Source organism: Haliotis rufescens, unplaced genomic scaffold (assembly GCF_023055435.1).
Source record: "Haliotis rufescens isolate VD_foot unplaced genomic scaffold, xgHalRufe1.0.p SCAF_55, whole genome shotgun sequence".
Lineage (NCBI taxonomy): Eukaryota > Metazoa > Mollusca > Gastropoda > Lepetellida > Haliotidae > Haliotis > Haliotis rufescens.
This window is the reverse complement of record NW_025964279.1, coordinates 765,918-778,943: the sequence shown is the minus strand read 5'-3', so window position 1 is coordinate 778,943 and position 13,026 is coordinate 765,918. Positions and strand designations below refer to the sequence as shown.

The 13,026-nt window shown below is 39.7% G+C and overlaps 1 protein-coding gene across 1 annotated transcript; it reads right to left on the bottom strand.

The window, feature by feature from the left end:
• Positions 1–3,457: 3,457 nt before the first annotated feature.
• On the bottom strand, positions 3,458–5,530 carry LOC124144941 (transcription factor Maf-like). Its single transcript, XM_046514563.2, has 3 exons — positions 5,466–5,530; positions 4,669–5,012; positions 3,458–3,572 (listed from the first exon to the last, which is right to left on the bottom strand). The coding sequence occupies exons 1-2, from the start codon at positions 5,497–5,499 to the stop codon at positions 4,681–4,683; spliced, it is 366 nt and encodes a 121-aa protein (XP_046370519.1). The 5' UTR covers positions 5,500–5,530; the 3' UTR covers positions 3,458–3,572; positions 4,669–4,680.
• Positions 5,531–13,026: the final 7,496 nt, after the last annotated feature.

Here is a 13,026-nt window from a genome sequence, read left to right as displayed (position 1 = left end):
GGTACCCCCCAGTGGGTGGACCTCGTGCATAGACATTCGGGGTTAATTGTCAGGTCACAACTGAACCTATCCTTGCTCACCTGTGACTTGGTGTAGCGCACCTTCGATGTCGAAGCGTAAAACGACATTCAGCTCGTAAAATCCCGTGCACCCCGCTAATGACACGTGTGACGCGTAACAAGACATTATCTATATGTTACACCCAATCTGTGCAACTGTCTATTGCGTGCATTGGGAAGGCCGTTTGCCAAATGCATGCAATGGACGGTGATGTGTATGGGCTTTAAAATCTTATTCACTGAAGTCAAAAGGACAAAGTTATTTTATAAGGATCTATTCACCGAGTTATTTTACAAAGATCTGTTCACTGAATTGTTTTCACACACCGATGCATCAACATTTAATTATAAATTACTATTTACAGTCAAGTCTCGTTAATCCGACATCGTTGGTTGCACATGATTGTGTCGGATTAACGAGTATGTCGGATTAACGAAATTAAGTGATTTGTGATCGAAAATCGGACGTCTTCACGATAGATAATAACCGTGTGTACCTTGTAATAAAGTCATTAAAAACGAAATATTAATATTGTTATGTTGTTTATTCATTCATTCCTTAATTTATAATTAATGACTGTGCACAAATAATAATAATTTTCCCATTTATACATAACAATAGAGACATTACTCACTGAATTAATCACATCAACGACACACGTTTCCTCGTGTAAAATGCAAGTGCTACTGTCTTGACAACTTACTGTATATGGTTTCTAAACACAAATGAAATAGAGCTCGAAAATAATACGTCTGACCAAATGACTTTAATAAATGCGAATAACCATAATAATTGTTTTTTTTTAAATTACTAAACGATGATCTTCGCTGACCTATATCTCACTGATATATATAAACATCGAAAACATGTAAACACTTCGCAACGTGTAGAGATAAATATATATTTGATGCATTATTTGCGGCGTATTACGGGGAAGACCAAACATATTAATTCCATTGATTTGATTGAATACGAAAACACATTTACACTTATTTTAGAAGGTAACATAAAATGTAATTTCAGCAGTCACCACTCAGTCCAGAATAAGGCATTCAGTGATATTTGATTTATTGTCATATAATATCAAACAGTAAACATTCACAGTTTCTAATATTCCTAACAATACGCTTGAGCGATTTAAAACGTAGCATCAATAGTTTTGTGTTCCCGTGATGTTTACCTCGAGGGCTGTGACGCACGCATCGCTAGTTCTCTTGTGTCGTCACAGTGATGTGTTTCACGGTACTATGACGCACGCATCAATATTTCTCATGTGTCGTCACAGTGATGTGTTTCACGGTACTATGACGCACGCATCAATAGTTCTCTTGTGTCGTCACAGTGATGTGTTTCACGGTACTATGACGCACGCATCAATAGTTCTCTTGTGTCGTCACAGTGATGTGTTTCACGGTACGATGACGCACGCATCAATAGTTCTCTTGTGTCGTCACAGTGATGTGTTTCACGGTACGATGACGCACGCATCAATAATTCTCTTGTGTCGTCACAGTGATGTGTTTCACGGTAGTATGACGCAAGCATCAATGGTTCTCTTGTGTCGTCACAGTGGTGTGTTTCACGGTATTATGACGCACGCATCAATTGTACTCTTGTGTCGTCACAGTGATGTGTTTCACGGTACTATGACGCACGCATCAATAGTTCTCTTGTGTCGTCACAGTGATGTGTTTCACGGTGCTATGGCGCACGCATCACTAGTTCTCGTGTGTCGTCACAGTGATGTGTTTCACGGTACTATGACGCACGCATAACTAGTTCTTTTGTGTCATCACAGTGCACGTGATGTGTTTCACGGTACAATGACACGCATCACTAGTTCTCTTGTGTCGTCACAGTGCACGTGATGTGTTTCACGGTGCTATAACGCACGCATCAATAGTTCTCTTGTGTCGTCACAGTGATGTGTTTCACGGTACTATGACGCACGCATCAATAATTCTCTTGTGTCGTCACAGTGATGTGTTTCACAGTACTATGGCGCACACTTCATCAGCTCTCATGTGCCCATATGATGTATGCCACGAGGACTGTGACGCACGCTTTTTGTCGAAAAACATTAAATCACCCCGAAAAGTCGTGAAAAAAAATGATAATGCTTCAGACAGTTGAAAAAAACCGAAATTGCCTGCCACAAAAATAGCATTGTTGCAAGTTGTTTTTCTTTAAAAAAACAACAGGCTCATAGGAGTATAGCTCATCTGGTTTTGTCGTTCTTGCTGAAAAATATCTGATTTCGTCACAAAATCCAAGGGAACATCCGCACCCCACCCACCCCTTCCCAACATCTTTGATTTCCCTTTTACTAAAAGCAATGGATGTGTGATAACCTGTTCATTGAAGCAGTGAATGTTTGATTCTCCTGTTTATTGAAGCAGAGAATGTTTAATTCTCCTGTTCATTGAAGCAGAGAATGTTTGATTCTCCTGTTCATTGAAGCAGTGAATGTTTGATTCTCCTGTTAATTGAAGCAATGCATGTTTGATTCTCCTGTTCATTGAAGCAGAGAATGTTTGATTCTCATGTTCATTGAAGCAGAGAATGTTTGATTCTCCTGTTAATTGAAGCAGTGAATGTTTGATTCTCCTGTTCGTTGAAGCAGAGAATGTTTGATTCTCATGTTCATTGAAGCAGAGAATGTTTGATTCTCATGTTCATTGAAGCAGAGAATGTTTGATTCTCCTGTTAATTGAAGCAGTGAATAATTGATTCTCCTGTTAATTAAAGCAGTGAATGTTTGATTCTCATGTTCATTGAAGCAGAGCATGTTTGATTCTCATGTTCATTGAAGCAGTGAATGTTTGATTCTCCTGTTCATTGAAGCAGAGAATGTTTGATTCTCATGTTCATTGAAGCAGAGAATGTTTGATTCTCATGTTCATTGAAGCAGTGAATGTTTGATTCTCCTGTTCATTGAAGCAATGCATGTTTGATTCTCCTGTTCATTGAAGCAGAGAATGTTTGATTCTCATGTTCATTGAAGCAGAGCATGTTTGATTCTCCTGTTAATTGAAGCAGTGAATGTTTGATTCTCCTGTTCATTGAAGCAGAGAATGTTTGATTCTCATGTTCATTGAAGCAGAGAATGTTTGATTCTCATGTTCATTGAAGCAGAGAATGTTTGATTCTCCTGTTAATTGAAGCAGTGAATAATTGATTCTCCTGTTAATTAAAGCAGTGAATAATTGAGTCGCCTGTTAATTAAAGCAGTATATGTTTCAAAATTGTGTGTGTGTGTGTGTGTGTGTGTGTTTATCTCTCTGTGTAAGCGTATGCGTGTCCGTCTGTCTGTCTGTATACGTGTTTGTGTCTGCCCATGTGTGTATGGTCGTGTGTGTATTCATTCTAACAGTGTATAACACAACAAAGCAATTGTCATAATTCATTTTTTTATTTTACATAATTGTGTCTTAAGAGAAACACATAACAAATAAAATAAAACGGGTAAGTAGAAGTCAACAGAACCAGCTGTCGAAGAAACTGCGGAGAGCCTGTAACAAATAAGACAAACAAAATACAAGTTTAAAAGACGTTTTTTGTGATGCTGTCCCGATAACATTGAGTGAGTGAGTGAATATGGGAGGAAAGCCCGAAGATCTCAGACGTTTACAACTTCGGTGAAACCCACGAGCACGGGTATGGTGCTGACAAACCTAGAAACATAATCGGGGCGAACCGGGATTCGAACCCACAATCATAGGTTTCTGGCGTGCCCAAGGGACGCAACTCTGCACAGCGAATCGCGGCGCCTTAGACGACTGGGCCACCCGTGCCCCTGTCCTGATAACAGCAATAGCAGGATGACAGTAGCAGTCAAGATTAATGTAGTGTAGTGGCACGCGGGCTGCCATAGCTGATTTGTTTGACGCCGCACTAAGCAATATTCCAGCCTGTTAACAGTCGAGACTGGGCAAGAAAACAGGTGACTGATATCATGAGCAACGATCCTGTCGGGGTACCATGACACGCAATCGACCACTAGGTCCTTTTAGTCGCCTCTTATGACAAGCATAGCTTACTGAGGATCACTGGGGGGCCATCACGTCCTTTCATTTGTTTGTTTGTTTTTTAACGCCGTACTCAGCAAATTCCAGCTTTATTCATTTGCGTGCTCTTCACTTAAAAAAACCAAACAGTTTGTTTGCTTGTTTGTTTATTTAATGCCTCACTCATCAATATTCTTGACGGCGGTCTGTAAATCATGGAGTCTTGACCAAACAATCCAGTGATTGACATCATGAACATCGATCTAACTAAATGAGATACAATGATATGCATCACCCGAGTCAGCGAGTCTGACCACTCGATCCCCTTAGTCGCCTCTTACGACAAGCATAGTCACCTTTTACGGCAAGCATGAGTTGCTGAAGACCTTTTCTAACCCGGATCTTCACGGGCCTTTTAGCCTGTTAGCTCAATGTGATAGGAAAGTCTGAACTGACAATTAATTACCACGAGTACTGAACGATTCTGACAGACAAGGGGTCGTAATCGGGACGAAACATGCTTCAAAGCCCACGACAAGCGGATCCTGGCGCGTACAAGACACGTCTCTCTGGAAACAATGGAGTATTGAGTTATACTCACCAAGTATTGTGTCTACTTCTTCTTTCCGGCGTTGATGAGAGCCTGGAGAAGGGCGGCGTCGGAGGAACCGCTGCTACCGCTGCTGCTGCCGCCACCGCTGGAGATTGGGATTGGGATTGGGATGGGGTAGTCTTCGTCCGAGGATTCAGAAGACCCGGAACTTCCTCCACAACCGCATCCTGAGGACTCGGATGAGCCTGAGGAACCCGATGAGCCTGATGAGTACTCGTCGTAATGATGGATATTCTTCGTGTGGTGGTGGTGATGATGGTGGTGGTGGTGATGGTGACGATGATGATGGTGACCATGGTGATGATGGGCCAGGGAGACAGCCACCAGCATTGCTGTAGAACAGTTAAAAAGATACATAAAGAAAATCTAACGTTAAGTTGATCACATGGGTTGCATAAGCAAACAGATGTGTGATCCCCGGAGTGACACGAGAGAGCTTCAGATAAGCTGCGTATTTGCGAAAAATAAGCACAGTTGTTATCTAATATATTCAGGTACTGGAACATTGTTACTTTACAATAGAAAGTAATTTGGTTATGAACTTACACCGCTTCATCTTTCAATTACATCAATCATGTTTAATATTATTTAATTACCTATCACTAATTCATTGTTAAAAATATGAAAATGCAGAAGTGACTGAATGGACAATGTTCGGAGAAAGAACAAATGTTTCGCATGTTACGTCTTTCCGCAGAAAAAAAAGTAGAAAAAGTTCAGGATCTTCACGAACAAATAAGATAAAATTTTCGTTAACACAAAAAAAAACCAGACTAAAAACTCACCAAGAAGAAGTAATAGACTTGTTACGCTAGCCATTGTGATTGGTTTGGTGGAGATGTGAGCTCGAAGTGATGTACACCTTTCACAAGAACTGCCGTTATATACTGTCCAGTCTGGCTCCCTACTGGTGCATTGCAGCACAGGTGTAGCAATAATCATCATATCCTACTAATCAACTGATCTTACCTGGAACGCCGACAGGTGTGGTAAGACACTCAAGCTGTAGGTGGCAATGAAAACAATGCTGTGACCGCCCTGAAAGGAAATGTTAATCCACTGGTTGATCTCGACGTCTTACCGTGGCTGAAATGCCTTTGATGCTTGTGTACATGTATATAAAGATAAAGACACTGAGCTTAATTGATTGCGTTTTTTATAGCTTTAGTATACTGCGCCTCGAACGCAAGAGACGTTACGGTAGAAACCTTCAGGCAATGAAACCTTTTATATTTGGAACTCCTATGAGTGATATGTCCAACATCCATGAATGACAAGTTCAAAATCCATGATCGATAGGGGGCACGGGTGGCCCAGTCGTCTGAGTTGCCGCAATTCGCTGTGCGTCCCTTGGGGCCGCTAGAAACCTATGATTGTGGGTTCGAACACCTGTTCGCTCTGATTATGTTTCTAGGTTTGTTAGCACCATGTCCGTCCCCGTGGGTTTCACCGAAGTGGTAAACGTCTGAGACCTGCATCACTTCGGCCTTTCCTTCCACATTAAGCTGACACGCCGTGATATAACCCGACTACCTTTTAAAGCGGCGATTGTCAAAAACACTCACTCACCCATGAGTGATGTGTTCAACACTTTCAGATATTTACCACTTTGGTGAAACCCAAGAGCACGGGCATGGTGCTGACAAACCTAGAAACATAATCAGTGCGAATCGGGATTCGAACTCATAATCATAGGTTTCTGGAGTGCCCAAGGGACGCAACTCTACACTGCGAATTGCGGCGCCTCAATAGATGAGGTGAAGTGAGTGATCTCCCCATTGGCTCACTGGCGCATATATTCAAATTGTTCAAGGTCCATGGACCCTGTTTATCTGGATGAGCTTTTCAGAGCGCGTCTAGTCTCTTTAATAACTGTGCAAAGCGGCGTTAAACTTAACTCACTCACTCATTCATTACTATCGAGCCGCTGACCACATAGCGTGTCCTTTGCCGTGAACATCAGATATCCTTTTGATCCACTCATCTGAAGTTTTTTTGGTTATTGTTATATAGTGTAGTTTGTTTACAAACACTTTTTGAAATCACATCCTCTTACGTTCAACGTGATGCCTCCAGATATAGGAAAAAAAACATTGTAATCACACGTTTATTAGCTTTAACCGTTGTCATGGTGAGTGAGTGAGTGAGTGAGTGAGTATGGTTTTACGCCGCTTTTAGCAATAGTCCAGCAATATCACGGCGGGGGACACCAGAAATGGGCTTCACACATTGTACCCATGACGGGAATCGAACCCGGGTCTTCGGCGTGACGAGCGAACGCTTTAACCACTAGGCTACCCGACCGCCCATGACATGCACGACCTTGCACAATCGGTGTGATGAAGTTCGCTATAATAATGATAGATTTATGTATGTTAGATCGGCAAATATAATGCGGTCTTATAAACCCTGAACATTAGATTTACCGTGTGGTGGCAAAATAACATGAAGCAAACTTACACGGGAACGTGTTCTCGATACGCCTAGCACTCGCCTAAACGCGATACCCAACTCGTTGCGGTTTGCACGTGCTGCAGCTGCTTCGCTCCGGGGCAGACGGTCAAGCAGACGACACATGCGAGGTACTCATTACACATGTGTCTTAGTGTAAACGTCAATATCATTAGAGAAGATATTTTCTTGTGAATAGAAGATAGTGTTTGAACTTTCACCATGTACTACAGTTTAATCTTGATTGGACTTATGTTATGGACACATTTTGTGCGATTCCGTCTTTGAGGACTGAGAACTTGGAAATCACGGTAAGACTCCAACTTGGCAGCCTGATGACGTCACGGGATTCCCCGGGTCGCCATGCGCGGGCTTTACGAACTGCAAAATGGCTTGAAATAAAAGCTGCAATCCTTCTTCAATGTGCACTTATCCGACAAATAAACAATCTGAATAACCAATAATAGCAATACTTTACATACCGTATTTGACGTAATAAGCGCCCCGCTCTAATAAGCGCCCACGGCGATATTTGCTAATATATTTGCTTGTGAACAATACCAATTAGCACCCCTTCCGATTGATCAATGTACACAAGACTTATTTATTCACGTATAATACGCACACGTGTGTTATATGCAACCTTAATTATGGGCATTTAAATTTTGCAAAAATGTATCTTTCGTATATAAACATTTCAGGCTGTCGGCAAAAACCACAAAATCTATCTTTCAACTCTGTTTTTTCTTTCACCAAAATAATATTCTAATAAGAGCCCCCTATTTCTAATTTTGAGAGCGGCCTTGGCGCTTATTACGTCGAATACGGTAATTATTACGAAATCAGCATTTCCAAGTATCCAGATATTTGTCAGCAGGATTCAAACGCAGAGCGCCCATCCCAAGTCCGATCCCGACTCGGCTGTAATGGCTGCCGTTTGTGCTGATCGATCATTCACATCGGCTCAACTTGTTATTGAAGGCGGAATTATGTTTACAGTTTACATTGATTTTAATTAGATGAAAAAAGTACACAAAATTTACACTTCCAAATAAGTATCTTTATGATCATGTAGTTTTACCTTTGTGTATTTTATGATTTTTTCTCCATGTCGGTACGAAAGAAAAAAACTGTCATGGAGACAATCTTGAAGATAAAGGCATTTGATAAATACAACTGTAATAAAACAGGAAGAACGCACGCAACATGATATTTTTTATGTGTAAATAATAACGGCTTAAGTTAATCAAAAGAATAAGACGAACCGGAAATGACATGCCCGGTATTATTTTCCACGGGTATAAATGAAGTGTCAACACGGATCGCACGTGACGAAAACAGAAATCATATCAATACAAAAACAGAAATTTTGTGAATACCAAACTCACAATAGATATGTGTACCCTACTCACACACATGAGTCCCAAAGAGGGACAGGTCAGCCGACATTGCTTAGGCAGAAGGCGACCTCTTAAACACTTATTGACTTAATGCAACAACAACGATCGCACGAGACGAATACACATTCAGCATGTGGTAAAAAAAATTATGCGGAGTGCCTCATATCTGATTAGCAGATACCCTGCAAGTATTGCATTGAATTTTAACCATTTGATAATGTATTAGTGACATAAAACAGTAGTTTTAGATGTATAATAAAACATTTTGTTTTGGTACAGTTATGCGAATTCCGGGACAGAAAAGTGTTTACATTTCGGTTGAAAACATTTGCATTTAGCACGAGAAACAAATTTGTTAAAATTCACACTGAGGTTTATGAAACTGTTCACGCTGTGCTATTATATAAAACGAAATTTGTTTTTTTCGGTTTCAGGCTTGTTTGACCATTCTCGTGCAAACTTCAAAACTGTGTACCAACTGGTCCCGTACCTGTTGTGTCTATTTATAATTTTTCTGGAATTCCCCTTTTAACGTTTTCCGTAATATTAGCATTATTAGTATAAATAGATTTACGATCAAAAATAGCCTCTCTGAAATAATTTGTATTTGTTTTTCCAAATTATTAATGTTTAGAATTTTCTTTAATTTTCATGCCAAATTAAGCAGTAAAATGATTATTTTATGCATGCTTCAGGAGTTAAGCCAAGGAAGGTTACTCTGGTTAGGCTTCATGCCATGCTTTTCAGTTTCTGCAAGTGTAGCATCTGTATGTTCATTGTTTGTCTCTGCCTACAGTAGCATGTCAGTAAATAACTCTTTAAAGTACTTGGCACCCTTATTTTCAGTCTCTGGGAATCTCTCACCAGCAGATCTTCCCCTTCAACCTTCTGTCTATCTTTAGACATTTTTTCACACCTGTAGGGTTTCCCTCAGTCTATTCATATTTTGCATTAAGCACTTCATTTGATGCTTAATGCAATCTGTCTTCTAATTGGCCACCCTGGTCCTCTACAGTTAGCTTCTTTCCATACCTGACTTCCTCCTCTCTTGAGGAGGAAGGATATTTTCTTTTCTTCAGGTATGGAATGGCCTCTTTTCAATCTGTTTTCATCTGCTTCTGTCAGAAATTAACATCTATATTAGGGTGCTGAACTAAATTGGATAACATTAATAATATCATTTAAAGTTATATCAAATTAGTTTATGAAATATATATTATAAAACTAGTTTGTAAAATAATTAACCACATGGTCCATTTTGGCCCATGTGCTTTTTCAAGTGTCATATAACTTTAATGTTAAATTGCTATTAGTTTTATAATGGTTACAAAATGGCTTTGTACTTCTATATTTAAGATAAATGCCTGTAAATCTGCAAATATATGACTTCATGTGCTGCTGTTGAGGAGGAAGGACATTTTCTTTTCTTCAGATAGTTCTTCAACAGCAGCCACCCCCATTATAATAAACACATTATCATCATCTGCCTGTGTCTGTGTTTCCCAACGGCCCGAGCCGGATCATAACCACTACCCCGCTACACAAGGAGAGAATGAGGACCCATGCGGTCAGAAATAAGAAAAGAAAGGAGTATTAGTTGGAAAAGAATATGGGTCTACCTAAATGGTATGTTGTTATGCATTTGTATTTCTATTCCATTATCAGTATATTTGTGTAGCAATTTGTAGCATGATATATAATGTGTTCAGTTTTCAATCACTAATGTTTACATTCTAGTAAATTTGAAGTTGTATTTTCATCAAGCATTTTCAATTTAAATTACATCATATAACGTTATATTATACACTCTTTCTGTGCAAATGCTCTTGTAATTATTTTGGTTCAATTTAATGTCTTTTGTCAACTGTTGTTGTTTTAGTAATTTTCATGCATTGCTATTGTTTGGTTTATATTGAACTGCAAACTTATGATTGTTTATTTTTCCTTTGCAGTCAATCTTCCAGGTTTTGGGTATTTGTTGATGATTGATGATGATGAGATGAAATGAGATGCATATTATCAACTTTATTTTAAAATGAATACACAACAACTTTGAGATGAGATGCATGTGTTGTGACTGATGACAGATCACGAATTTATTTTTATAGGTGTTCAAGCAACAAGGCCCATTTACACCTTGCCCATAATACAGGTTTGCTAAGTACCTGGATATTTTATAGTATCAAAACTGCCACATTCTTTAATATAAGCGAGAATGACATTCTGAACGTCACGGTGAAAATATTCCTAGAACATAAAATACCAGCCAATGAGAAGTCAATATTGAGAACTTTGTTCGAACATGAACTTGTAACAACGTTGAGACCGCCTCCTAGGTCTAATGGTAGAGCGTCCGCCCGGAGAGCGGAAGGTCCGGGGTTCGATCCCCAGCCGCGTCATACCAAAAGACGTTAAAAGATGGTACTTGTTGTTACCCTGTCTGGCACTCGGCATTAAGGGGCTAAAACAAGGACTGGTCGGCTCGGAGTCAGTATACTGTGTCTGAGTGGGGTATTCATGTTTAACTGGGGCATGGTATCTCATTGTGCTAGCACTATAAATCGGCACCAGTCCGGACTAGTACAAGCAGCCACACACACAGACACACATGCACGTACATGACGTCGCTATATAAGTGCAATAATCTTGGACGCGACGTTAAACCCCATTTCACCTCACCACCTGTAACAACGTTGAATGGTGTTTGACACGTTGCACACGAACAACTGAGAATGAGATGGGAATGGGAATGTGACTTTGGATCCAGGATAATGAATTAACGTTTATTGTGATCCATACAAATAGGCATACATACAGTTTTTAGTCATAAGAAAACAAAAAAAAGCAATAGTTTGTATTTGGTACGTACATATTAAATACTAGTATCAGAGTAACTCACTTAATATGATATGGATGTTTAGTTGTGAATAACAACATAAATACAGAGATGTTTTTAAATAATGAAGTATGCAGGTTTTGAAAGAATAGATGTGTTAATTATAAATATTTGAGTAGATATGAATATGCACTTACCACTGCATTAACAATCAGATGAAGGTATTGGTGTGAATTGTGAGTCTTCTCGTGGCATAATAGCAATGTGACAGGTTTTAGTTGTTGCACAACAGGGAAATGTCCTTTAAAAAATGTATATTAAGGCAAATGCCGAGTCAAGTGTTCACATCGCGATGTGTTGCAGTGTGGAGCTTGTAGTACCGTACTGATCAAAAGTGACTTATCTTGCGACGTTTTATAGAGACGCCTGGAGGTGGAATTTTCAGCTTATAGGGGTTAGGCAGTGGGTTTTATTTTATTATTCCCAATTGGGAATAATCGTTCCTACTTAACTCGTCGAGATGGAATGCGGCTGAAGAAGACATATGAATCTTCACATGGAAAAGAGGGGCGGTCGGGTAGCCTAGTGGTTAAATCGTTCGCTCGTCACGCCGAAGACCCGGGTTCGAATCCCGACATGGGTACAATGAGTGAAGCCCATTTGTGGTGTCCCCCGCCGTGATATTGCTGGAATATTGCTAAAAGCGGCGTAAAACCAAACTCACTCACTCACGTGGAAAAGATTTCAAGGTATTCAAACTTTCATGAAAAAAATCCCCATTTTTTAATTAAATCAGATTGTTTCTTATTTACTTTGAAACTCATGTAGGATAGGTGCACCCAGTACAAACATTCTGTAATGTTGTCCCCAATCCACATCCTCGTGATGTGCCACACTCCACGCTACATATTGATCAGAGGTTTTCATCTGACTCTAAGGATATGAACCGTCAGTAGGGTTAATGAATTCTAAAATAGTTCAATTTGCTCCATGTAACTGTCATTCACATGTGTTGATGTAAAATTCTATGATATTTTGTCTGGTCTTGTGAGCTAGCAATGGACAGTTACCTCCCCTGTCAAGGTAAGTCATCTTATTGTCTTCTATGGTATGTCATATATAAGCATACAAACACCAGGCTCGCTGACTTGGTTCATACATGCCATCGTATCCCGATGCTCATGATATCAATCACTGGATTGTCTGGTCCTGACTTGATTATTTACAGACCGCCATCATATATATAGCTGGAATATTGCTGAGTACGGCGTTAGACAACAAACTATACAAGCGGCCTGTGAAACTATCAAGCATAGAACCAACAAAAAAATTAAAAAAGCATACAAACACTGTGCTAGTTTTTATTTCTTTTGATATATGTATCCATTGTATCCATTCCCTGTCAACTAAAGTTCGTTTCAAGGCGTGAATAGCGATATTCTGACCCTGGTTGCTGTAAAAAACGGCGAGTTGTGCGATCTCCCGATTCCTTTACACACCAAATATTTCCGAAATTAATGTAAACACTATTGAATAAAAATAATAAAATATGCTACAGACATAAGTCCAGATATACAACGAACATGTTTTTATAACCAGATAGTGTAATAATAGGACTAAATTGCGTACTTCAGTTCGGATTTGTTGACTGGTATTTCG